The sequence below is a fragment of the Schistocerca nitens genome, chromosome 2 (assembly GCF_023898315.1).
Source record: "Schistocerca nitens isolate TAMUIC-IGC-003100 chromosome 2, iqSchNite1.1, whole genome shotgun sequence".
Classification (NCBI taxonomy): Eukaryota; Metazoa; Arthropoda; class Insecta; order Orthoptera; family Acrididae; genus Schistocerca; species Schistocerca nitens.
In genome coordinates, this window is record NC_064615.1 from 1,066,985,991 (window position 1) to 1,067,009,305 (window position 23,315).

Here is a 23,315-nt window from a genome sequence, read left to right on the forward strand (position 1 = left end):
GACACTTGGTTGACGCTTGCAGGGACGCGGGAGCGAGAGTTTCAAACGTGGTGCTGCCCCTCATACCACCTGAAGTCACTCGATCCCACACAGGGCCCACGATAAATACGGGTACACAATGAACCTGTAACATCACACTAGTTGTCTTGCCTGAGATACATTGTGGAAGCTCGGCTACGTCTGGGACCGGCCGGTAATCAATTTGTGAATGAAAAGGTACCCACCCAAGGCCTTACCTTTGTCATTTGTTATCGGCATATAGCCTATATTTAAACATGCAGCTACGAAGTATGAAATTGGTGGCAAATAGTAACTCGCATCCCGCCAGAGAATGTCACTGCAACTTGTAGGACCTGTAGCGTTAGGTGCTGTAACGCGCATCACCAGGCCCGGTCCTGAAGTGGGTAGAGCTGCTACGAGATAGGCAGCTCGCCTCTTGTCCATGAGTCACTTTGGCCCTTTCTACAAGGTTCCAGACGTTTGTAACGCGCTTATACATGATCAGCCAGAACATTATGACCACCCAACTAATAGCCAGTATGTCCACATTTGGCACGGATAACAACAGCGATGCGTCATGGCATGCAAACAATGAGCCACTGATAGGTCACTGCAGGGAATTGGCACCACATCTACATACATAAGTCACCTAATTCCCGTAATTTCCAGGGAGGTGGGCGATTCGGTCTGACACCATTTCAATCACATCCCAGATATGTTCGATCGGGTTCAGATCTGGTGAGTTGAGGTGCCAGCACATCAATTAGAAGTCGCCACTGTGTTCCTTGAACCACTCCATCACACTCCTGTCATTGTGACATGGAGCGTTATCTTGTTGAAAAATGTCACTGCCATCATGAAACATGACTGTCAAGAAGGGGTGTACGTGATCTGCAACCAGTGCGCAATACTCTTTCGTCGTCGTGGTACCTTGCATGATGCCCACGTGAATGTTCTCCGGAGCATAACTGAGCCAGCTTATGTCCGTTCCGCGGAACAGGTGTCAAGGAGCTGTTCCCCTGGAAGACGACTGATGCGCGCGCCCTCCATCGGCATTATGGAGAAGGTATCGGGATTCATCAGACCATGCAACGCTCTGCCACTGCGCCAACGTCCAGTGCCGATGGGCACGTGCCCATTTCAGTCGTAGTTGCCATGTCATGGTGTCAACAATGCCACACACATGGGTCCTCGGCTGCAGAGGCCCATCATCAGGAGTGTTCGGTGCTCTGTATGTTCAGACGTACTTGTACTCTGCCGAGCATTAAAGTCTGATGTTAGTGCCGCCACAGTTCGACGCCTCTCTTGTTTTACCAGCCTGCGCAGCCTACGACGTCTGACGTCTGTAATGATGCGTGGCTGCCGAATACCACGACGTCTGGACGTGGTTCCACCTTGGTTTCGGCACGCTTGAAGACACTTACCACGGCACTCCTCGAGCACCCCACAGTCCGAAATGCTCGGCCGAGCCTCTGCAACACCGACTCAAAGGAAGGCCCCGGCGCTTGTTGGTGACGTCACGTCAGCTAGGCACGGCGAACGCCAGGTCTGTTGCAGGCAGAAACGCCTGGGCGTTCTTATCACTATAAATCTCTTATTTTTGGACAAAATGCTGGTATTGTTTTGGATTCTTCAGTTTTATTTAGATGAAAAATTTTCTTACTATCGTAAAGCTACAAATGAAGATCATAGTTCTGTATTACTGAATCCTGTCGAAACAAACGTAGATCAGTATGAGAAGATGCTTTGCCCCATTGCAAGCTTCGGAAATTTTACATTCAAGTAACTATATTTACTTGATACATTTTGCTATCGAAACTTACCCCAACCCCCTTACAATTAACTCGTTTCTTTTATTTATTTATTTTCGTTTGACATTGTCACTGGAAATGTGAACTAATTTACATGTGTAAATGTCCAACTGTTGCCAGTCATTAGATTACAGTCGTTTTCAACGAAAGGAATTCTAAACAGGAAACAAAACAGCTTCACACATCGAAAATACTGCTGACCTTAAACTTTTTTAAACATGCACATTAGAAAAGATAAATATTCCCCTCTTGCAACTGAAAGGAGAAACTTTGTAATATGAAAAAATTTTATTTGATACAACAAGTATCTCTCTTTTGCCTCTTCTTTGTCCCCCACCCCCTCCCCCAACGTGTACAATCGCAAGATATTTCATTAACATTCAGTGCTCCTCACCCCAGAGTCAACCATTTACCTAAAGAAGAGCACCGATATGTTCAGTTTCTTGTAAAAGCAACCCTGTACAAACGTAACTTCCTCAGATTTACAAATAAGGTAAAGAAGCACGAATTCTGTTGCTGCTGGACCATGAAGTTGTTTTTGTATGTCAATCCTTAAAACAGGTGGAAATTTAAGTACAGCAGTACACTATTTGTTAAGAAGTGTAATGAATTGCACAATTAATTGATTGCAGAAATTTCTCAGAACTATTGGCCGTAGTTGACCTTTTCCTGTGTCAGAGGGGGAGACACCACCATTATGAGTATGCCTGCAACAGACCTGGCGTTCGGCGTGCCTAGATGACGTGACGTCACGAACAAGCGCCGAGGCCTTCCTTTGAGTCGGTGTTGCCCTCTGGGCCATCACAGTCTGCCCTCAGTCAAACCGCGCGGCTTCCCCATTTTACACGCGGGCAGCTCGCTCACTGACAAGACGTGCGACGTGTGTCTGTCTGACTAGCAGTCATTCCTCACCGGGTGACGCTGCTATCGCCTGGAAGGCTTCATATCGATATTAGGTCGGTGGTCACAATGTTACAGCTGATCAGTGCATAAGCGCAACACCGTGCCAGCCCCACCAGACAGTGGCTTTTACTCCTGATGACGATGCCTGTCTTAGCTGTTGTAAGCTCGACTTTTTATTTGAAGTAACTTGTAAACCGAGATCATATTCAGTCTTGTTGCTGCCGGATTACACGATTGTCGATCGATTACTGTAGACAGTTACAACCATAGAATATACTGTTGTAGAAAAAGCATAAGCGAGACAGATTCATTGGAAGAATCTTGATTCATCCACACAAGCTGTAGCTCACAATAAGTCCATTCATCGATTCTTAAATAACACTTGTTTGGCACCCTTATGACATGGGACCAATAGCAGAGATGAAGATACAAGGAAGAGCAGTGCCTCCGTCACAGGTTTGTTTAATAAGTACGAGATGATCATGCAACTCCAGTGGCCAATTCTGTGAGAGAGGCACTTTATATGACCGAAAGATTATTATTAAATTTCTGTCGGCACATGTTCCAAGAAGAGAACATGATACTTCCTGATGGGAATATTAGAGAAATCCCAGCTCACATTTGTGAGGTAATGGGCGGGTCGTGGCGCCCTGAAAATATTCTAACAAGGGAACCTCCCCATCGCACCCCCCTCAGATTTAGTTATAAGTTGGCACAGTGGATAGGCCTTGAAAAACTGAACACAGATCAATTGAGAAAACAGGAAGAAGTTGTGTGGAACTGTGAAAAAGTAAGCAAAATATACAAACTGAGTAGTTCATGGGAAGATAGGCGACATCAAGGACTCTAAGAACGCAGGAGCGCCGTGGTCTCGTGGTAACGTGAGCAGCTGCGGAACGAGAGGTGCTTGGTTCAAATCCTCCATCGAGTGAAAAGTTTAATTTTTTTATTTTCAGTTTATGTGACAAACTATTGTGTTTTCATCACTTTTTTGGAAGTGATTATCACATCCACAAGAAAACCTGACTCGGGCAAGGTACAAGAATCTTTTTACCCATTCGCCAAGTGTACAAGTTAGGTGGGTCGACAAGATATTCCTGTCATGTGACGCAGATGCCGTTACCAGTGTCGTATAGAATATATCAGATGTGTTTTCCTGTGGAGGAATCGGTTGACCTATGACCTTGCGATCAAATGTTTTCGGTTCCCATTGGAAAGGCACGTCCTTTCCCTACTAATCGCACGGTTTTGCGATGCGGTCGCAAGACACAGACACTAAACTTATTACAGTGAACAGAGACGTCAATGAACGAACGGACAGATAATAACGATGTAAAAATAAAGTAAAATTCTCACTGGAGGGAAGACTTGAACCAAGGACCTTTTGTTCTGCAGCTGCTCACGCTACCACGAGACCACGGCGCTCCTGAGGTCACATTATCCATGATGTTGCCTATGTGGCACATGGACTACTCAGTTTGTATATTTTGCTTATTTTTTCATAGTTCCACACAACTTCTTCCTGTTTTCTCGATTGATCTGTGTTCAGTTTATCAAGGCCTATCCACTGTGCCAACTTATAACTAAATCTGAGGGGGGTGCGATGGGGAGGTTCCCTTGTGAGTTTGGAGTTGGCGTGGCCGAGCTGGGGCCTCTCGGTAGGACGCGGCCCGCCACCAACCATGTGGTGGCGAACGTTAGCTTAGCAACCGCGCGATGCCGCACAATGGCCGGACGACGTGGCTGGGAATTCACTGGTGGCGCTGTGTCGATGAAAGACACTTGTACACCGGTAGTGCCAATGATGGCGGACTTTGTGAAACCTTAATGACAGACATTTCACAGTTCATATAGAAATTAATAGTAGCCAGTGGAATCATGATACCTCAAAAAGAAACATGTAAATTACCATTATTTGCAAGACGATTCTGATGGTGTAATCAGATTTTCAATATCTTTATTAGTTTAAAGTATTATCTGACTGTAAGTTGGACAAGTAACACCCAGCAACGAATTTCCAAAATGTAAGCGCTTCATCCGATTTCGTCGATCGACGCGTCTTTAGAAAGCTATCAATGTAAACCTACATTGGTATAAATTACAGACATGTGACTTGAATGGTACATGAGTTATTGGTGGTCAAAGTGGCCGATAACAATCGATCGCGTCATGCCACAAGTACTCCACAGTTACATGAAAAAACGGTAGCAGCATGCTTATAAATATACACTCCTGGAAATGGAAAAAAGAACACATTGACACCGGTGTGTCAGACCCACCATACTTGCTCCGGATACTGCGAGAGGGCTGTACAAGCAATGATCACACGCACGGCACAGCGGACACACCAGGAACCGCGGTGTTGGCCGTCGAATGGCGCTAGCTGCGCAGCATTTGTGCACCGCCGCCGTCAGTGTCAGCCAGTTTGCCGTGGCATACGGAGCTCCATCGCAGTCTTTAACACTGGTAGCATGCCGCGACAGCGTGGACGTGAACCGTATGTGCAGTTGACGGACTTTGAGCGGGGGCGTATAGTGGGCATGCGGGAGGCCGGGTGGACGTACCGCCGAATTGCTCAACACGTGGGGCGTGAGGTCTCCACAGTACATCGATGTTGTCGCCAGTGGTCGACGGAAGGTGCACGTGCCCGTCGACCTGGGACCGGACCGCAGCGACGCACGGATGCACGCCAAGACCGTAGGATCCTACGCAGTGCCGTAGGGGACCGCACCGCCACTTCCCAGCAAATTAGGGACACTGTTGCTCCTGGGGTATCGGCGAGGACCATTCGCAACCGTCTCCATGAAGCTGGGCTACGGTCCCGCACACCGTTAGGCCGTCTTCCGCTCACGCCCCAACATCGTGCAGCCCGCCTCCAGTGGTGTCGCGACAGGCGTGAATGGAGGGATGAATGGAGACGTGTCGTCTTCAGCGATGAGAGTCGCTTCTGCCTTGGTGCCAATGATGGTCGTATGCGTGTTTGGCGCCGTGCAGGTGAGCGCCACAATCAGGACTGCATACGACCGAGGCACACAGGGCCAACACCCGGCATCATGGTGTGGGGAGCGATCTCCTACACTGGCCGTACACCACTGGTGATCGTCGAGGGGACACTGAATAGTGCACGGTACATCCAAACCGTCATCGAACCCATCGTTCTACCATTCCTAGACCGGCAAGGGAACTTGCTGTTCCAACAGGACAATGCACGTCCGCATGTATCCCGTGCCACCCAACGTGCTCTAGAAGGTGTAAGTCAACTACGCTGGCCAGCAAGATCTCCGGATCTGTCCCCCATTGGGCATGTTTGGGACTGGATGAAGCGTCGTCTCACGCGGTCTGCACGTCCAGCACGAACGCTGGTCCAACTGAGGCGCCAGGTGGAAATGGCATGGCAAGCCGTTCCACAGGACTACATCCAGCATCTCTACGATCGTCTCCATGGGAGAATAGCAGCCTGCATTGCTGCGAAAGGTGGATATACACTGTACTAGTGCCGACATCGTGCATGCTCTGTTGCCTGTGTCTATGTGCCTGTGGTTCTGTCAGTGTGATCATGTGATGTATCTGACCCCAGGAATGTGTCAATAAAGTTTCCCCTTCCTGGGACAATGAATTCACGGTGTTCTTATTTCAATTTCCAGGAGTGTATTTATTCATCTGTGTCTTTGTTTATATCCGATATATACTATTCATGAAGAAATTAGTTAAATATTTGCTGTGTTTTACAAAGCACAGAGACATTAGGCTACTGGCCTACCTTCTGTTACTATTACTCTGATATATGTTTATTTAATTTGTTTATATATTTAATAATGTTTGTTAGAGCGTGTTTATGGTCCAGCTGTACGAATATTTACTTAATTTCAAGTCATTTAAATGTAAATCCAGTATTTTGAATGTGTTTCATTATGTTTGTGTGGATATGTTGGCTTGGAGACATGGAGGGAGCGCTCTAGCCAAACACAGCGCTAGTCACTAAGAGAGACGTATCAAGGTTGGGGAGTAACATCGTTTCCGGAGAGGACACGAGGTAGTTTGGAACGGTACAGTGCGAGGGAAAGGACGGCACAGGACACGGGGGAGTCTGGGACAGTACGGCGCGAGGGACGCACGGTGGCGAGACAGACTTGGAGTGTGGAGCGGTTTGCGCGTGGTCGCGAGATAGAAATACTTCGAAGTGCCGATTTGTGTACCTGTGAGATTTCCGTAGCTTCTACAGTGAAGACGTAGTGTGCGTTTAGAAGTGAATATCTTGTGAGCTATGTTGTTGTTCATAACTAATTACGTTCAGTAGGAATCTATTGTTTCCCTGTTATTCAACTTATATTTTATTTAATTGCTGGACCATCGACACCAATAAGTGTTTTGCAGAAATATACCACATTCTCAAAAGTACTTCTACTATCGCACTCATCATTTAAAGTCGTTAAGATAGTACCTGCAGATTTTATTTATTTGCAATCTCTCATTTATAAATTTCTACGTTACATTCGCAATTGCCGAGTGATAGAAATCTTCGACCAACCGATTCATCTGTATATTCATATTGTATACTGTCGACTCAGTAGTGTGTGGCTTGTAATGCGGCAACTATGTATCCCAGCTCCTAGACAACAAAACAAGGCACAACTTTTAATATTTCAACTCTGAGTCTGAGGGTACGTAGTTGAGGGAGGGCCACCACCACCATCATTTCATTTTACATTTGAAAGCCCGCACATTGGAGCTCATAGAATATCTCTCTTTTCACGCATCATTTGCAACTGGAAGAAAAAAATGGGGAGAGGGACTTGGGTCCATGAATGGGTGATATTGGTACACGAAGTCCTCCACTATACGCCCACCATAATATGTTTTCCACAGGACAGCGTGACATCTCGTTTACTGGTATAGAGTGGAGCATAAGAGTGGAGCTGTTGGCTTAGCATACATTTCATACCCTAACTCTGACTGATCGTCTTTGTCTGCGAGCACGCGGAGAATTTCACACATTATGCACAGCTTACATCATTCGACTTTTCTCTCTAGGACTTTCATGTTATTTACAAACAAATTTACCTTGACGGTTAACAGAGGATAAACCAGTCAACAAAAATAAAGCAGCCAGCAATAAGACTTAATGATGCTGCGACAGACTTACCTGGAAATCCGTGGGACTGCGGAACACATTGTAGGTGTCGTGTTGCGTCGGTGGAGGGGATGGGGGCCTGCTTTGTGAAGTCACCTCCGGTTCAGCCGGAATGTCACCTCCTGCAAAACACGTCTTGCCGAGAAAACGGGATACATTAATCACGAAATAAAGCACTTCTCTTAATTTTCTGCAACAATTTTTTTGTTAACTGGCCTGTTTATGGCTTTTTGAGCCATCCTCAAGTGGCAACTGACTGTAGCAATCGTAGATAGAACAAAAGAGCATCAACCCTGAGACCCGTGCTGTTCCCAAAATTTAGCAAGCCCTTCATATCTTTGCACGATATAAACTTCACATTGCTTTCCATAATCGACAACCTTCTCCCATCCGCATCCTGTACCAGATAACAAAGTTCCAACACCTATTCAAAAAAACTGTAACAGCTTCACCTATTCTACATCTCCCACGAACGTGAATCCAAACACTCCTTGTATACCACAGTCCAGACTTCCCTGTCCTACAGCCGTGCCTACACCAGCACATCCCATGTTTACTCAGTCACCAGACACTCCACAATCTTCCCCTGAGTAATTATAGTCGTCTTTCTACATGTACATGTTTACTCTGCAATTCACACTTAAGTGCCTGGCACAGGGTTCGTCTTCCCCTGAGCAATTATAATCTAATCGTCTTTCCACATCTACATGGTTACTCTGCAATTCACACTTAAGTGTCTGGCAGAGGGTTCATCGAACCGTTTTCATACTACTTCTCTACCATTCCAATCTCGAATGGCGCGTGCGAAAAAGGAAAACCTAAATCTTTCCGTTCGAGCTCTGATTTCACTTATTTTATTACGATGATCATTTCTCCCTACGTAGGTGCGTGTCAACAAAAATATTTTCGCATTCGGAAGAAAAAGTTGGTGATTGAAATTTCGTAAATAGATCTCGCCGCAAAGAAAACCGCTTTTGTTTCAGTGACTGCCACCCCAACTCGCGTATCATATCAGTGACACTCTCACGCCTACTGCGCGATAACACGGAACGAGCTGCCCTTCCTTGCACTTTTTCGATGTCCTCCGTCAATCCTACCTGCTAAGGATCCCACACCGCGCAGCAATATTCCAGCAGAGGACGGCTGTCTCTTCAGTGGGTTTGTCGCATCTTCTAAGTGTTCTGCCAACAAAGCGCAGTCTTTGTTTCGCCTTCCCCACAACATTATCTATCTGGTCTTCCCAATTTAAGTTGCTCGTAATTGTAATTCCTAGGTATTTAGTCGAATTGACAGCCCTTAGATATCTGCGATTTATCGTATACCCAAAATTTATCGGATTTCTTTTAGTACCCGTGTGGATGACCTCGCACTTTTCTTAGTTTAGTGCCAATTGCCACTTTTCGCACCATACAGCATTTCTCTCTAGATCATTTTGTAATTGGAATTGATCTGATGATTTTACTAGACAGCTTCATCTGCAAATAATCTAAGGAGGCTGCTCTGATTGTCACCTAGTTCATTTATGTAAATCAGGAACAGCAGAAGACCTACGACACTACCTTGCGGAACGCCAGATATCACTTCTATTCTACTCGATGATTTACCATCCAGCACTATGAACTGTGACCTCTTTGAGAGGAAATCAGGAATCCAGTCACACAACTGAGACGAAACGTCATATGCACCCAGTTTGATTAATAGTCGCTTGTGAGGAACAGTATCAAAAGCCTTGCGGAAATCTAGCAATATGGAATTGATTTGAGATTGTAACGTAGCAGTATTTTGCACCTTACTATAATATAATAATTGTTGCAAACACGAGTTAGATATCGGTTATTATGTTATTTATCAGGCAATCAGCCTATTGAAATTAATAAAGAGAGTATCAGACGGCATAAGACGCGTGTTAACTTTAGGAAATTAGCATGTTGCATGAAGTCGGGGTTCAGGTGATATTTACACGGAGTTTGGCTGGTGCGGACGAGCGGCACTGCTCAAAGGCAGGGCAGAGGGGTGCGGAAGTTTACAACCGACCATTACGAGTCGGCATGCGAAAGCGTCCCACTCGGGGAGACGCGCCGCCGGTGCAGGTAGACAACCATTGCGTGGCTACGTGCCAAGCAAGATCGTAACAGATGGAAAAGAGCCACCGTGGTACAACAACCGAATTAGAAAACTGCTGCGGAAGCAAAGGGAACTTCACAGCAAACATAAACATAGCCAAAGCCTTGCAGACAAACAAAAATTACGCGAAGCGAAATGTAGTGTGAGGAGGGCTATGCGAGAGGCGTTCAATGAATTCGAATGTAAAGTTCTATGTACTGACTTGGCAGAAAATCATAAGAAAATTTGGTCTTATGTCAAAGCGGTAGGTGGATCAAAACAAAATGTCCAGACACTCTGTGACCAAAATGGTACTGAAACAGAGGATGACAGACTAAAGGACGAAATACTAAATGTCTTTTTCCAAAGCTGTTTCACAGAGGAAGACTGCACTGTAGTTCCTTCTCTAGATTGTCGCACAGATGACAAAATGGTAGATATCGAAATAGACGACAGAGGGATAGAGAAACAATTAAAATCGCTCAAAAGAGGAAAGGCCGCTGGACCTGATGGGGTACCAGTTCGATTTTACACAGAGTACGCGAAGGAACTTGCCCCCCTTCTTGCAGCGTAGGGCTCTAGAAGAGTGTAGCGTTCCAAAGAATTGGAAAAGGGCACAGGTCATCCCCGTTTTCAAGAAGGGACGTCGAACAGATGTGCAGAACTATAGACCTATATCTCTAACGTCGATCAGTTGCAGAATTTTGGAACACGTATTATGTTCGAGTATAATGACTTTTCTGGAGACTAGACATCTACTCTGTAGGCATCAGCATGGGTTTCGAAAAAGACGGTCGTGTGAAACCCAGCTCGCGCTATTCGTCCACGAGACTCAGAGGGCCATAGACACGGGTCACAGGTAGATGCCGTGTTTCTTGACTTCCGCAAGGCGTTCGATACAGTTCCCCACAGTCGTTTAATGAACAAAGTAAGAGCATATGGACTATCAGACCAATTGTGTGATTGGATTGAAGAGTTCCTAGATAACAGAACGCAGCATGTCATTCTCAATGGAGAGAAGTCTTCCGAAGTAAGAGTGATTTCAGGTGTGCCGCAGGGGAGTGTCATAGGACCGTTGCTATTCACAATACACATAAATGACCTTGTGGATGACATCGGAAGTTCACTGAGGCTTTTTGCAGATGATTCTGTGGTGTATTGAGAGGTTATAACAATGGAAAATTGTACTGAAATGCAGGAGGATCTGCAGCGAATTGACGCATGGTGCATGGAATGGCAATTGAATCTCAATGTAGACAAGTGTAATGTGCTGCGAATACATAGAAAGATAGATCCCTTGTCATTTAGCTACAAAATAGCAGGTCAGCAAATGGAAGCAGTTAATTCCATAAATTATCTGGGAGTACGCATTAGGAGTGATTTAAAATGGAATGCTCATATAAAGTTGATCGTTGGTAAAGGAGATGCCAGACTGATATTCATTGGAAGAATCCCAAGGAAATTCAATTCGAAAACAAAGGAAGTAGGTTACAATACGCTTGTTTGCCCACTGCTTGAATACTGCTCAGCAGTGTGGGATCCGTACCACATAGGTTTGATAGAAGAGATAGAGAAGATCCAACGGAGAGCAGCGCGCTTCGTTACAGTATCATTTAGTAATCGCGAAAGCGTTACGGAGATGATACATAAACTCCATTGGAAGACTCTGCAGGAGACGCTCAGCAGCTCGGTACGGGCTTTTGTTAAAGTTTCGAGAACATACCTTCACCGAAGAGTCAAGCAGTATATTGCTCCATCCTACGTATATCTCGCGAAGAGACCATGAGGATAAAATCAGAGAGATTAGAGCCCACACAGAAGCATACCGATAATCCTTCTTTCCATGAACAATACGAGGCTGGAATAGAAGGGAGAACCTATAGAGGTACTCAAGGTACCCTCCGCCACACACCGACGGGTGGCTTGCGGAGTATGGATGTAGATGTAGATGTAGACAACAGAGGCAGGCCTTCGTGGGACGGTGCCTCGTTGGCGCTGGGCGTTACGCCGACGCCACTATGTCGAGACGAGCTGGGGCCTAAGGGAGCCTTCCCAAGAGTCTTAACGTTTTCTGGGGCTTTCTAAGAAAAGCGGTTAAGCTAGGGCAATGACCTTTTCCCGCGCGAGGGCGAACAGAGAGGCACGATTGGTGGGTTCAATTTTGAACGGAGTTTCCAGAACATTCTAGGTGCAGTAAGGTGCGGAATGTTTTGATTGGTTGGAAGAAGCCAGGAAATAATAGTGGGAGCGAACTGTGCTGGTCTAGAGCCACGGGATTGGCCAGCTCGAAAAATAGCGGGGAGGGGGGGGGTGCTGATTTTTGCAGAGGGAAGCTTTTGGAGCTGTTATCTGGGAGAAGCGTCTTAGCTCCTGTAGCGAGCGGACGTCGTGCTTTCGGCTCTGCTGTAGGAGAGTAAATTATTTTCAGTGTGCTGTGCAGGACTTTGAATAAGTCTGCCAGCTGCAACTGAAACTAGTATTCAGCTAGGGGAACTGTCGTGTTTTACTGTTAGAGACAGGCTGATTCCACCAATTACGGTTGGGAATACTGTCTCACAGAAAGCAGACAGGAGCCGAGCAATTTCCTTCAGCCACACTTTATTAAAGACGTTACTGGATTGCGCCTTTGGGCTGGTGAGTCACGTCTTAAAGTGTGCGAGACGATTGGAAAGAAAGCAGAATTAGCTTTTGAATAGGAGTTTACGAACAGGAGGCCTGTTCGCGAAAGTAAATTCATTTTTGTTACAATTGTGGCTCCTCGGCGACGCAGACGCCATCGGCAGCTTGCTGACCTGTCCACGACGCTGCATTTGGTAACGTGATGCTCAGCTTCGGCATTTAGTCCGACATTACGCACGCCTGTGATTACCAGAGCTGAGTTTTCCAGCCACGCTCTTATTGAGAATTTGGTAATTAAAGTAGGTTTGTCTGCCGTATTTTATGCTGTCTGACAAGAGGAGAGAGTAGAAAATAACAAGTACAGATGCGTTATCCGACCTTAAGAGTTAGTTTTGGAATTTAAGGGCCATTACTAATCTTGATTTTATCACTTATAAATGTACGTCATTGTTCAGTTTGATGTTAGGAAGATTATTGTTCAATAAACGTGTTCAATGCTATCCTTGTTTGTTTAGTAGTGATCAGTTCCCTGAACACTATTTAGTTATTAAATATTAATCAAAATTTGTAGAGGGGCAGTTTTAATTATCACGTTGGGTCTCATAACAGGCCTTCAGCCAGAGCCAACGACCCGATCCAGTAGGGTAAGTGAACAAGTAAAAGCACTCTTGTTAAAACCCCTCGACATTTGTCGGACCAGCCTAGGATCCCTCATCGTCATTTATTGAAATAAACCTCGTTCCTCGTGGCTGACCCGCCTAGGATGCATAGACAGCTGTAATCTTCTGATTAGTAATCACGGCGGCAGTTATTTGTGCGCGGTAAATTCTTTATATTTGTGTTTGTGTATTTATGTTGTGAATTTGTTTCAGTGTTTCTATGTATTGCTGGCGCGTCGTTAATTTGTTGTTGGTGGGATTACTGTGTTGTTTTGTGTTCTGTGTTTTGTCATAGATTGAATAAATATTTTGGCTTAGGGAAATAATGAGAGTAGGTTAGGCATAGGTTCCGCAGAGATCGGGAAGATTTGTGGGATTTGTTGGGTAACCTGTTTGTGAATATTATAGAGATACTGGGAGTTAATGTTTATAATGTGTACTTTGTGTGTAAAATTTTGTTAGTGTATAACGTTAGTGGGTAAGGAAACGTAGATGATTACGAGGGATATGGCGCGCTTAATAGAGGCAGTTCAGGGCGCAACAGGGGTTGACAGAATGGCAGACATGAGAGGAAGCAGCGACAGCCTACACGAATTAGCGGCAGCGGAATTCGAAAGAGAAAACAGCTATTTTCGGGAACGAACAGAGCGCATGGCGTCACCGGACGACATGGAGCATGATACAGGAATTGGTGGGCCATTGGCGAGTCCAAGAGGTGCAATCAGGCACATTGAACCGGTGATACGCACGCGCGAGTTCGGCAGTGTGACACCGCGGGGGCAAACGTCGCCTACGAGAAGCATGAGTGGGTTACGTACAGGAGGATCGGAACGGAATAGTCTGACACTGTCGTACCGAGCAGGGTTTAGACCTTACTCGACAGGAGACGAAAGAATGAGCAGGAGACCACCTGCAAGTCATAACAGTAGTTGTTGTTGTGGTCTTCAGTCCTGAGACTGGTTTGATGCAGCTCTCCATGCTACTCTATCCTGTGCAAGCTTCTTCATCTCCCAGTACCTACTGCAACCTACATCCTTCTGAATCTGCTTAGTGTATTGATCTCTTGGTCTCCCTCTACGATTTTTACCCTCCACGCTGCCCTCCAATGCTAAATTTGTGATCCCTTGATGCCTCAAAACATGTCCTACCAACCGATCCCTTCTTCTAGTCAAGTTGTGCCACAAACTTCTCTTCTCTCCAATCCTATTCAATACCTCCTCATTAGTTACGTGATCTACCCACCTTATCTTCAGCATTCTTCTGTAGCACCACATTTCGAAAGCTTCTATTCACTTCTTGTCCAAACTAGTTATCGTCCATGTCTCACTTCCATACATGGCTACACTCCATACAAATACTTTCAGAAACGACTTCCTGACACCTAAATCTATACTCGATGTTAACAAATTTCTCTTCTTGAGAAACGCTTTCCTTGCCATTGCCAGTCTACATTTTATATCCTCTCTACTTCGACCATCATCGGTTATTTTACTCCCTAAATAGCAAAACTCTTTTACTACTTTAAGTGTCTCATTTCCTAGTCTAATTCCCTCAGCATCACCCGACTTAATTTGACTACATTCCATTATCCTCGTTTTGCTTTTGTTGATGTTCATCTTATATCCTCCTTTCAAGACACTGTCCATTCCGTTCAACTGCTCTTCCAAGTCCTTTGCTGTCTCTGACAGAATTACAATGTCATCGGCGAACCTCAAAGTTTTTACTTCTTCTCCATGAATTTTAATACCTACTCCGAATTTTTCTTTTGTTTCCTTTACTGCTTGCTCAATATACAGATTGAATAACATCGGGGAGAGGCTACAACCCTGTCTCACTCCTTTCCCAACCACTGCTTCCCTTTCATGCCCCTCGACTCTTATAACTGCCATCTGGTTTCTGTACAAATTGTAAATAGCCTTTCGCTCCCTGTATTTTACCCCTGCCACCTTCAGAATTTGAAAGAGAGTATTCCAGTCAACATTGTCAAAAGCTTTCTCTAAGTCTACAAATGCTAGAAATGTAGGTTTGCCTTTTCTTAATCTTTCTTCCAAGATAAGTCGTAAGGTCAGTATTGCCTCACGTGTTCCAACATTCCTACGGAATCCAAACTGATCTTCCCCGAGGTCAGCTTCTACCAGTTTTTCCATTCGTCTGTAAAGAATTCGCGTTAGTATTTTGCAGCTGTGACTTATTAAACTGATAGTTCGGTAATTTTCACATCTGTCAACACCTGCTTTCTTTGGGATTGGAATTATTATATTCTTCTTGAAGTCTGAGGGTATTTCGCCTGTCTCATACATCGTGCTCACCAGATGGTAGAGTTTTGTCATGACTGGCTCTCCCGAAGCCATCAGTAGTTCTAGTGGAATGTTGTCTACTCCCGGGGCCTTGTTTCGACTCAGGTCTTTCAGTGCTCTGTCAAACTCTTCACGCAGTATCTTATCTCCCATTTCGTCTTCATCTACATCCTCTTCCATTTCCATAATATTGTCCTCAAGTACATCACCCTTGTATAAACCCTCTATATACTCCTTCCACCTTTCTACCTTCCCTTCTTTGCTTAGAACTGGGTTTCCATTTGAGCTAATCAATCTGCAGTTCATAACCAATAGATTGTGGTCAGAATCCACATCTGCCCCAGGAAATGTCTTACAATTTAAAACCTGGTTCCTAAATCTCTGTCTTACCATTATATAATCTATCTGAAACCTGTCAGTATCTCCTGGCTTCTTCCATGTATACAGCCTCCTTTCATGATTCTTGAACCAAGTGTTAGCTATGATTAAGTTATGCTCTGTGCAAAATTCTACAAGGCGGCTTCCTCTTTCATTCCTTCCCCCCAATCCATATTCACCATGATAACAGTAGTTATCATGCTGAAAGGGGAGACCTGGCGGTTGACGGTTCAGGTATTGTAGAATGAAGGCTTTCACGACCGGGTGACATGGCTGTTGATATACTTTCCGGGATGTGAGGTCGTGGTCCAAGAACTTTTCTGCTCCTTACGTTTCATCCAGAACTGCGCTGGACTTCCTCAGAGGCGCTGCTCCGCTGAGTCTTGCCGACTGACTGGTCGGGTGTCTGAGAGCGACTTATATATTGTGAGAAAGGGGGGGCGTGGTTCAGGTGACACGTGATGAGCAGTGATAATCCATAGCAAAGATAAGGTTGACTAACGATTACCACCTTGTCAAAGATAAAAATTGTTAGCAATTTTGTAGAGCCACTGATAATCCATAGCAAGATAAGGTTGACGATCGATTACCACCTTGTCCAAGATAAAAATTGTTAGCAATTTTGTAGAGCCACTGTCCATATATCGCTAAGTTTCATAGCCTCCTCTTTCCTATTAAAATTATCGTGATGTTTATAAATTTCAAGGAAAGAGATAAATAGAATTTTGCGTCCAAGGAACAGAAACCCAAAAGATAAGAATGAACCACAACGACAGAAAAATACAGTAGTTCTCCCTTTTATTAAAAAAGTAACAGATCGGATCGGTAAGATTTTACGAAAACATGACATAAAACCGATCTTTAAACCAACAAAGAAAATAAGTCAGGTACTACGATCTGTGAAGGATAAACGCCCTCCCCTGTCGACATGTGGTGTGTATAAAATTCCATGTACCTGTGGTAAAAGAAGTGTAAACACGCGACTCAGAGAGCATAAAAGTCTTTGTCGACTTGGAAAAATAGAAAAGTCAGCTGTAGCGGAACATGCTTTTCAACCAGGCAACCACCAAGTGAAGTTTTTAGGAAAGAGGAGGCTATGAAACTTAGCGATATATGGACAGTGGCTCTACAAAATTGCTAACAATTTTTATCTTTGACAAGGTGGTAATCGATAGTCAACCTTATCTTTGCTATTGATTATCACTGCTCATCACATCACGTGTCACCTGAACCACGCCTCCCTTTCTCACAATATATAAGTCGCTCTCAGACACCCGACCAGTCAGTCGGCAAGACTCAGCGGAGCAGCGCCTCTGAGGAAGTCCAGCGCAGTTCTGGACGAAACTCAAGGAGCAGAAAAGTTCTTGGACCACGACCTCACATCCCGGAAAGGTTCAGGTATTGCTGGATTGGAGCGTACGATACAGAAGATAGACGCTAGTACGAAAGTGACGCAGGAAGGAATTGAAACGTGTAGAAAGGAGGCGAATGAAAGTAGAGTAGAGACGCAAGCTAGTTTGCAAAGAATCAGTGAAGAAACACAGAGGAGCATAGAGGAAAGTAGAGTAGAGACGCAAGCTAGTCTGAAAAGAATCAGTGAAGAAACACAGAGCAGCATACAGGAGTGTAGAAAGGAAACCCGGACGCAGCTTGCCATCATAAAGCGTGAAACATGCGGTGTGAAGGATGACGTAAAAGGGTTGCGCGAGACGTTAGAGCGAGAGATAGCCGAAGCGAAAAGAACCGCCAATGAGGCGAAATTAATTGCGCGGAGACCCAAGAGAATAGCGAGAGAAACGAAGGAGGTCACAGGGAACACGACCAAGATCGGAAAAAGTGTTATAAATAAGCTGCAGACACGAGTGAAAAAGATTGAAGAAACCGTGTCGTGCAGCAAGGAGGAAGCCGGAGAGGCACCACTGATGGCAGAATTTGCCGAGTTTAAACGACAAATCGAGAGCAGGGTAGAGGCACTGTCAGTCGACAGAACTTCTACAAATACAGGACAAACTGGAGCCGATATTCAGACGGTATCCACGGAAAAGGTAACCTCGGAAGTACGGCAATGGGACACAGTATCTGTCACAGGAGCTGTGAACCGACGTGATAATGAAGCACGCATGCTGCAAACGAGACCGTTAGAACGTCAGAGCTGCTATGAACCGCGAGACACACGTACGGAGGTACCGCGCGTAGTTAGTGATTTGCCAGAGGCGGAGTTCAGTAGCAGAACAACTGGCGCAAGCAATTGCTACCCGCTTAGGCGATCCACCTCGCACTTGCGAGAGCCACAGGATACCCAGGAGGCGCACACGGAGGTAGTTTATGAAAACATCGAAACGCTACCGCAAAAAGATGAAACTAGGCAGTCTGATTATAAACACTTTCTGTCGGTACGCAAGTTCCAGCACTATAAGGATGATAATAATACGTTACATCCAAAAACCTTCATTGAATAGTTTGATCTAACGTTACAACCACAGTGGCCGTTAACGTACAAACTTAACTCTGTGTGCGCGCACTTGGAAGGTGCATCAGCGGAAAGTATGCGTTGTGGTGTCACCCCCAGACACCACACTTGCTAGGTGGTAGCCTTTAAATAGGCCGCGGTCCGTTAGTATACGTCGGACCCGCGTGTCGCCACTATCAGTGATTGCAGACCAAGCGCCGCCACACGGCAGGTCTAGAGAGACTTCCTAGCACTCGCCCCAGTTGTACAGCCGACTTTGCTAGCGATGGTTCACTGACTACAGACGCTCTCATTTGCAGAGACGACAGTTTAGCATAGCCTTCAGCTACGTCATTTGCTACGACCTAGCAAAGCGCCATATTCAGTTACTATGTCTCCTGAACAGATAATATTGTGACATGTACCGTCAAGAGCGACGTTCATCATTAATGGATTAAAGTTAAGTATCAAACTAATTACGTCCGCTTTCTGAATTCTAATTCCTTGTCATGTTCCAGACCTCACGTCAGTATAGTCCTTGCCTCCTCACGCCAGCCTGCGTGAGCTAAAACGCGTGCATTTCGGCCTCAACTAGGAACACGGTGTTGGCTCTTCTGCCAACACAACATGCGTAGTGTTGCTAAAGATTGCAGAACGTCCCAAGAGTTCCGCGACGCAGTTTTGAGCAGATACTGGGCAAAGGAGACCCAAGACAGAATTAAACAGGAAATCCTTATGACACGTGACTTCGAGAGCTCAGGTTTCCGAAGTGTTGTGAAATTTTTTGACAACACGCTGAAAAAGAATCAGTATCTGGACGAACCGTGCAGCCCTGGGGAGATTATACGCGTATGCTATATGAAGCTGCCACTTACATATCAGCAGATGCTAGCTGGCAGATGCGGAAATGACGTAGAAGCATTTAAGGGCATTCTTAGGGAACTGTAGTCTGCCTATAACGAGCAGCAGGTGCGTGAGAAGAAGCAGCAAAAGGAACCGTTTGGGGAAGGCCAAGGCGCGAACATAGAGAGAAACAGAAGCCAGAATTGGCAAGGAAACAGAAACCAGATGAGGAATAACTATGGCGGTAACGGTGGCAATAAGGGAAACAACCCACAGTCGCGCGATAATAGACGACAAAATTTTCCTCCACAGCAACGTAGGTGGAACCAGGATAGTAACAACTGGAACCCAGCCAATCAAAATGGAAGGGAGCAACCAGTGCAGAACTGGAGAGCGAGTGCAGACCGCAATCCAGAACCTGCACAAATAATCGAAATACGTCCGACGAACCCTGTCCGTACGCAAACTGCGCAAAACAGACAAGAATGACTAGGGCGGCACACTCGGCAGCGAAGAACCCGGCCGGGAAAAAAGTCGAAACCCAGGAGATACAGATCCTAGAATATGAAGACACACGAAACGTGTTGTCTGAAGAAACAAGCAGTAAGTCCCAGCAGGAAATCTCCCCCCTGACGACAGTGAACGTTGGTGGTGTATCGCGTGTTGCTATTGTCGACAGCGGGAGCCAGCTGTCCGCAATATCAGAGGAGGTGTTCAGGAGGTGTGAAGACTCGGTAAACCCTCCGACTTTGAAAATCCAGAAAACGAAAGTGCGTGGGGCGCTGTTAGGCAAGTGTAGCGATATTTTGCAACAAACACGGCTAGAATTAGAATGTCACGGACACCACCTGACTGCCAGCTTGTTCGTCATACCTAAGTTAAGCGCAGAAATGATTATCGGGATGGATTTCCTTGCTGAGAACAAGGCGATTCTGGATCTGGGACGGGGTGAGCTGTTATTAGGGGCAACAGAAAAGTTGCGCATCCGGTTCAAAGAACAGGCGATAAAGGCACAAGTACCAGCAAGCTGTTCACGGCTACAGTTTGCCGAGGGAACAGAGGAAATTAATGGGGAAGAAAGTCAACGGTACGAGGCAAGACTCTCAGATCGTAGGCAAGATGACCCACTCGATGACGTTCACGATGAGATCAGCGCAAAGTTGGACAGAATCGAAAGGATAGGGGTATCTGTAAAGAGACACCTTGAGAGAACTGTGGTGTCACCGCCAGACACCACACTTGCTAGGTGGTAGCCTTTAAATCGGCCGCGGTCCATTAGTATACGTCGGACCCGCGTGTCGCCACTGTCAGTGATCGCAGACCGAGCGCCGCCACACGGCAGGTCTAGAGACTTACTAGCACTCGCCCAGTTGTACAGCCGACGTTCATAGCAAGGGTCACTGACAAATACGCTCTCATTTGCCGAGACGATAGTTAGCATAGCCTTCAGCTACGTCATTTGCTATGACCTAGCAAGGCGCCGTATTCAATTGATATTTATTATTGTGAAGCATGTATCATCAAGAGCGATGTTCTACAATTATGGATTAAAGTTAAGTATTACATCATCTACATACTTTATTTGCAATTCTCAAGACATTGTCCTGTTCCAGACCTCACGCCAGTCTGCGTGTAATTAAACGCGTGCACTTTGGCCTCCTCTAGCAACACGGTGTTGGCTCTTCTGCCAACACTTCACATTGGCGCCAAGGATTTTGTGTTTGTTGATAGACTGATTTCATTGTGTCATGGCTTCGATACAATCTCCCGATGTACTGTCCGAATTTTATCGCTTGCAGAATCAGCAGACGCAGGCCTTACTGGATGCCCTTGGACAGCTCGTCCAGGGTCAACGAGCAATGCGAAACGATGCGGCGGCCGCCGCTCCACCGCTACCGCAGCCACAACACGCAGTTGCACCACCTTTTCGTCCTTTTGATGCGGCACTGGAAAGCTGGACGGAGTGGTCACGCCAATTTGGATTCCATCTCGCTACATACAGAATTTAAGGTAACGAGCGGCAGCCTTTTTTGTTAGCATCCGTCGGGGTGCACACATACCGAGTGATAGTGAAATTATTTCCCCGACGCGACGTAGCAACTCTGTCCTACGACGAAATTTTGTCGGCATTAGATGCATATTTCAAAGAATCAGTCAATGTAGTTGCCAAACAGTATACGTTCTTTCGTACCAAACGTACGGCCGGTCAAACTAATCGGGAGTGGGTTGCAACTTTGCAAGGCCTTACTAGGGATTGTGCTTTTGAGTGTGAATGTGGACTCCCTTATTCAGATACTATGGTGCGTGATGCAATTGCACAGAACGTTTCTGATGTTCGTATAAGGGAACAGATTTTGAAACTAGTCAATCCCTTCCTTCAACAAGTGATTGACATATTGGATCGGCAGGACACACTTGACTTTGCTCAGGAATCATTTGCAACTTCGCCAGCCGTGTGTCACGTTAACCGGCCCGCCGGGCGAGCTGCACGGAACAGTAAATAGCCCTCGCGCCCGTCCGCGCAGCTGCCGCCAAGCCCTCCGCTACGTGTGCCGCGCAAGCACGCAAATGCAGTGCTAAAGTCATGCCCGCGGTGTGCTACTAGACATTCATGTGAGAATTGCCCGTCACGCCAAGCTATTTGCTTTTTCTGTAATAAAAAAGGACATGTTCAGAGTGTTTGCCAGAAAAAGCTCAGATCGGACACTCCCAACCATTCCAGGCCCTTTGCTTCGCGCCGGAATCGAACCAATAATACTCAGGCTCGTGAACCTTCGCCCATGGACATTCATGCAGTTCATTCCACTCCGCCCAGTGCCACTCTCTCTAACAGTGACTGTGTTCGTCCCACAAAAAGTGTGCGTCGACGTGGACGGAAATCCCGTCAAGTCGCAAGTGCTTCGGTACCAGTGTCTGTTCACGTTGCACGAGACAGTCGCTCTTGTCGTCAGCACGACAATAAACCTTTTGTAGACTTGGACATTAATAGCAACGTGGTCCCATTCCAGCTCGATACCGGAGCTGCAGTTTCACTAATCAATAAAGACACGTACTAACAACTGGGCACACCTCCGTTGCGTGCTGCAAATGTTAAGTTAAATAGTTATTCTGGTCAGAATATCCCTGTGTTAGGACAGTGCAGCCTTCTTGTAACATACAAGGGACAAACAAAACTTGTGTCATTTTACGTACTTCGTTCTTCTTCAGCAGTGAACTTGTTTGGTTTAGATTTATTTCAGTTGTTTAACTTGTCTATAGTAAATCAGGTCCTATCAGTGAACCAGACTGTGCCTTCAGACGGTGTTTCTCGTCTATGTGAAGAATTTGCTGACATTTTTGCACCGGGCCTCGGTTGCGCTAAGAACTATAAAGCACATTTGGAACTGAAAGTCAACGCGCAACCGAAATTTTTCAAAGCGCGCAATGTTCCCCATGCATTGCGTGATGAGGTCGCATGGACATTAAACGATTTGGAATCACAAGGTGTAATTGAACATGTGCAGGCTTCTCTCTGGGCCTCACCCTTACTAATATTGCCAAAACCTTCCGGAACATTGAGACTTTGTGTGGACTTCAAGGCAACGGTGAATCCACAACTAGTAATGGCAACTTATCATTTACCCCGCCCGGAAGATCTTTTTGACAAACTGTGCCCGGGTAAATATTTTTCGAAGTTGGACCTTGCAGATGCATACTTGCAAATACCAGTGGACGACGAATCCCAGCGTGTCTAGGTGGTTACACACATTGAGAGGTGGCATGAGCCCCCTCTCGTATTTCTATCTTACGATTCTCCTCTCTAGTTGCTGACGCGGACTTCCCATGCAGCGTCTCTCGTCACCCGGGTAGTCCAGTGACAGGCGGGCTCTTCTGACTTTGAAAGGGTAGGCCGAAAGGCGTGGGGGGTCGAGTGAATGCTTTCCAGACGCCGGCATTGTCAGGAGACGCGCCCGTTTGGAGCCGGAAGTGGCGGCTGGGCTGGAGGTTCCGTTGCTTCGCAGAAGCTTAGCGAAAACACTTTCTGGCGGGCTACCAGCGAGGCGTGGGAATGACTTATGTACCCAGGCAGCTGTGGCGGGAAAATTCCCGCGCTTTCTGCAAAATAGGAACTGTGATTGGCTT

The 23,315-nt window shown here is 46.0% G+C and overlaps 1 protein-coding gene across 2 annotated transcripts in view; it reads right to left on the reverse strand.

The window, feature by feature from the left end:
• Positions 1 to 23,315, reverse strand: part of LOC126237449 (uncharacterized) — a 220,409-nt gene that overhangs the window by 29,229 nt on the left and 167,865 nt on the right. For both annotated transcript variants that reach the window (XM_049947580.1, XM_049947581.1), the window contains exon 4: positions 7,858 to 7,967. In XM_049947580.1, coding sequence (XP_049803537.1) covers positions 7,858 to 7,967 — 110 coding nt within the window. The remainder of the gene's footprint in view (positions 1 to 7,857; positions 7,968 to 23,315) is intronic.